Consider the following 4,026-nt stretch of genomic DNA (forward strand, 5'->3'; position numbering starts at 1 on the left):
CGGTGAGTTTGTTGCGCAAAATTTGTTGGTTGTGTGAATTAATAATAGATCGTATATTTGGCATGCAGCTGTATCTAACTTTTATTGTGTTTCTGTTAAAAATTTTGTGGAGCTTATGATGTAATGGAAAATGCAAGTCAATTAAGTTTAAGAAAAGGTGTTCAATTTTTGTTACCACATTTTTACTGAAAGGAGGATTAAACCATATTATATTTCTTTTTCGTTTATTAGTATTAGAAGGATTCAGATTTGAATGATATTGGAGATTGGTGTGAAATCCAGGCTTTTCTAACGCGCCTTTATAAATAGGAACAGACTTTTGGAAACTTTTTTCGCTTGAAGAATCGGAAGATAATCTATGTTCAATTGAGGTTGGTAATTGTTTTAAAATGCTTGGTGGATGGTTGGAACTAGCATGGACATAACTTAGCATATTATCAGGTTTATGGTAAGGTTGAAAAGTGCAGGTATTAAGATCAAATGTAACATTAAGGTAGTTAACAACTTTCATACTAGATTGAATGAAAATACAGAGGGGTTGTATTATTTAAATATTTGAGTAAAATGCTTCTTAATTTTTTTCCATTTTTGGACCGCTTGTGTTTTTAAACACGGCTAGGTCATTGTCTCTATATAATCCAAAATCAGATTTTTTATAAAATTGCGAAATCCGGAAGAGAAGAAAAATACCAACTAACTTGAAATTGAAATTGAAAAACTATGAATTTTAAACGATATGCGATATATTTAGATTTAATTTTATAATATATATCAGAGATATATACATTGAAGCTATATTTTATTGTCAAACTATATTTTGTCTAGTAATGACGCATTTTTTGGGGCTTAATGATAAGACTAAATTTGTCTTCTTCTAGTCCCGGTCATGTAGTTATTTTTTTATAAGTTACGACTGTAAATTTTTTTTTATTGGCAAAGTGTAAATAAAAATAAAAAAAAGACTTGTACACTTCCTTTCCATCAAATGCACCCATGGTAACATCAAACAAACCACTCAATTTTTTAATCCAAACTTGATCATTGGTAAATAATAAAGACTTACGCGCGTGGAGAATTAAAGTTTTATGATCAGCATCAATGGAAACGTATAGTTCTGCAAAGTTTATAGAGTCGATAAGTAGCTTTTCATTAATAGAAGGGTAAAAGTCATTGGTGTCGAAAATAAGGAACTTATAAAAATGTTTGTCATTGATGTTTTTGAACTAATTTATTACATTTTGTGTACTATTCCTCTGATTTAATTGCAAAATATTTCTTAGGTTGGTGATAATATCTGATAAAATATACTTACTTATTCTACCAACTTTATTCTTAGCTGGGTTAATTAGACGAACAGTAGGATTACTTAAAAAATTAAGGTTATGGTCTTTTAATGTAATGAAACGTTTATATCGATTTTTTTTAAAACGTCATGATTCTTTAAAATAGTTTTTCTTTATTTATTTGACTTTTTATAATAGGGTTGGTTTTTTTATAGTTAGATGTAGTAGCGTTCATTAACAACTTATTGTGTTCGTCTTTTGATAGTTTATACAAATTTGATGTTTTTTCTGCGTAAGTGTAAGTATACGTTGATTTTCGAATAGAAGAAATGTCTTTTTTTAATTTACTTTGGATGGCGCATTGAACCTTCCTAAACTGAATGTTTTTAATTAATTTGAATAAATCGCATTCAAACGCATGCCTATCTTTAGTCTAATAAAGTCCACTTTATTTAATTATAAAGTGGACAATGTGGTGTGTTAACACCATAAGAATTAAATTTGGTATGATTATTACTATTACTATTAATATCATTCATACCGTTAGACTGGTGATTTATGAAGAAAAACGCCTTCCATCGCATCCTTTTAATCAATTTTTTCAAGCGATCGTAATTTGTATTCTTTATTTGATGGTATAGGTAAAGTTTTTTTATTGAATAATTGAAATAAAATATCGGGTCACGTACCCTTGACGTCAGATGCCGTTGCAACGCTAAATTTTAACCATGAGCGTAATCTCGTCTCGTTCTCGTTTCTCGTAAGAAATGGGACTTCTCGTGAGAAACGAGAAATAGAAAATTCTTGCGAGAAGTAGAACGAGACTTAAATATTATATTATTTTCCAAATTAAAAATTATTATTATTTACAAAATGCTTAATAATTGTTTTTTTAATTAATTAATATTTTGACTCCGTGATTTTTAATTAGATTTTTAATTAGATATTTTAATTAGATTTTTTTTAAAAATCTAATTAAAAAATTTTAACTAGATTTTAAATATTTTTAATTAGATTTTAAATACAAAAACTTTTTGTATAAAATGGTGCACTTCCGACTTAATTTCATTAGTATACAAGTGGAATTCAACATCACACATATTGTTCATATTGAAGAGAAATATTCTTGCCTCATTTCAACGACCGAAAATGTCACCAAGAAAAAACAAAATCTGGAGATATTTTCAAAAAACAAGTGACAGTGCTGAATGCAAGGCGTGCAAAAAGTCTTTGAAAACAAAAGATGGAAACACAAGCGGACTTCTTCGTCACCTCGAAAAAAACACAGCCAAGATTACGTTGAGTATTCTGAAAAAAACTGACGACTCACTTCTTCCTCTTCCTAAGAAGAAACAACAAACCATGGTCGAAATGCTTGAAACAAAGTCCAAATATGACAAAGACAATTCTATTCAAAAACGGTTTGACTTTGCAATGTTGGATTACTTTTGCACTGATCTGGCATCCTTTTCAGCAGTCGAAGGAAGAGGTTTCAAGAAATTATTTGACATTGCAAACCCTAAACTGAGCCTTCATCACAGAACAATATATTCAAGAAAGCTTTCAATTCAGTCAAGAGAAGTTCAAGCTGGAATGAAGAGTATAATAACGGAGATTACGCCAAATCTAAAAAGTGCTGCATTTACTTCTGACATTTGGACTTCTAGAGCTCAGCACAGCTACATCTCTTTTCATGCTATTGACGAAAATTGGAGACTACATCACTGGACACCACATGTCCAACAGTTATCAAGCAGACACACAGGCATCTTAATTGAAGGAAAGCTGGATTTTTTCTTAGAAGAACTAAGTTTGCCTGCTGATTTGCCAATGTACTGCGTGAACAACCAGGCTAGAAACATGAAAATTGCAGTCAAATTGTCAAAGCGTCTTGAACAACACTTGTGCAATAATCATATTTTGCAATGTGCAGTTCGAGACTCATTTGGAATGACTGCTGGAATGGATGATGCGTTGCAAACATGCAAAGATTTGGCTTCTTTAACTCACCAGTCAACAGTTGCAGCTAAGTTGCTTGAATAGGAATCAGACGCTCAAGGAATCAATTTTAGACAGTTACGTCAATCTGTTGACACAAAATGCAATAGTGAACTGGATTGCATGGCTTCTGTCCTACATCTAAAGAGTGCAATTATCAGCTTATGTGCAAATGAAGATATTTTTTCTTCAAAGACCATCAGTGCATCACAATGGAAATCAATCGAGGGAGTAGTAGAAATTTTGGCACCACTTAAAGAAGCTACAGAAACGTGGTCGGCTGAGTCTATTCCAACAATTAACACTGTCGCCGATTTTCTTTATTTAATCCAGGACAAAATTGATCAATTTATTGAGACGGATGGAAAAAATGGCTACGTTGTCTTGTATGCAAAAAACTTGAAAAGCTGCATTGAGAAAAGATTTCCTCTTTGCCACACTGGAAACTTATTGAGTGCTGCAGCAAACTACTTAAATCCTGTTTTAAAGGGACTTCACTTGAAGCTCTTCAAAAAATTTCAAACAACAAAGGAATGGTTATCCTCACAGGTTAAGGATAATGTTGAGTGCCAACCTGTTGCCAGAGTTCTTTCAGCAGATTTGTCTCCTAATTCAAAACTGAAGCACAAGTTAAACGTCAGACTTTAAACACAAAGAGCCAACATCTGAACTGAATCCTATTTTGAGCGAAATGTGCCAGTATGAATATCTCCCTGATGCCAAAAAAGACTTTCCGGTTCTTGAT

General features: G+C 31.9%; 1 protein-coding gene across 1 annotated transcript; it reads left to right on the plus strand.

The window, feature by feature from the left end:
• Positions 1 to 2,432: 2,432 nt before the first annotated feature.
• LOC136089735 (E3 SUMO-protein ligase ZBED1-like) lies at positions 2,433 to 3,326 on the plus strand. Its single transcript, XM_065815810.1, has one exon. The coding sequence runs from the start codon at positions 2,433 to 2,435 to the stop codon at positions 3,324 to 3,326; it is 894 nt and encodes a 297-aa protein (XP_065671882.1).
• The last annotated feature ends 700 nt before the right edge of the window (positions 3,327 to 4,026 follow it).

This window comes from Hydra vulgaris, chromosome 13, assembly GCF_038396675.1.
Source record: "Hydra vulgaris chromosome 13, alternate assembly HydraT2T_AEP".
NCBI classification, from domain to species: Eukaryota; Metazoa; Cnidaria; class Hydrozoa; order Anthoathecata; family Hydridae; genus Hydra; species Hydra vulgaris.

Bases quoted from the DNA above. Each gene is read 5' to 3' on its own strand.
- LOC136089735 (XM_065815810.1), top strand. From the start codon at position 2,433: ATGTCACCAAGAAAAAACAAAATCTGGAGATATTTTCAAAAAACAAGT.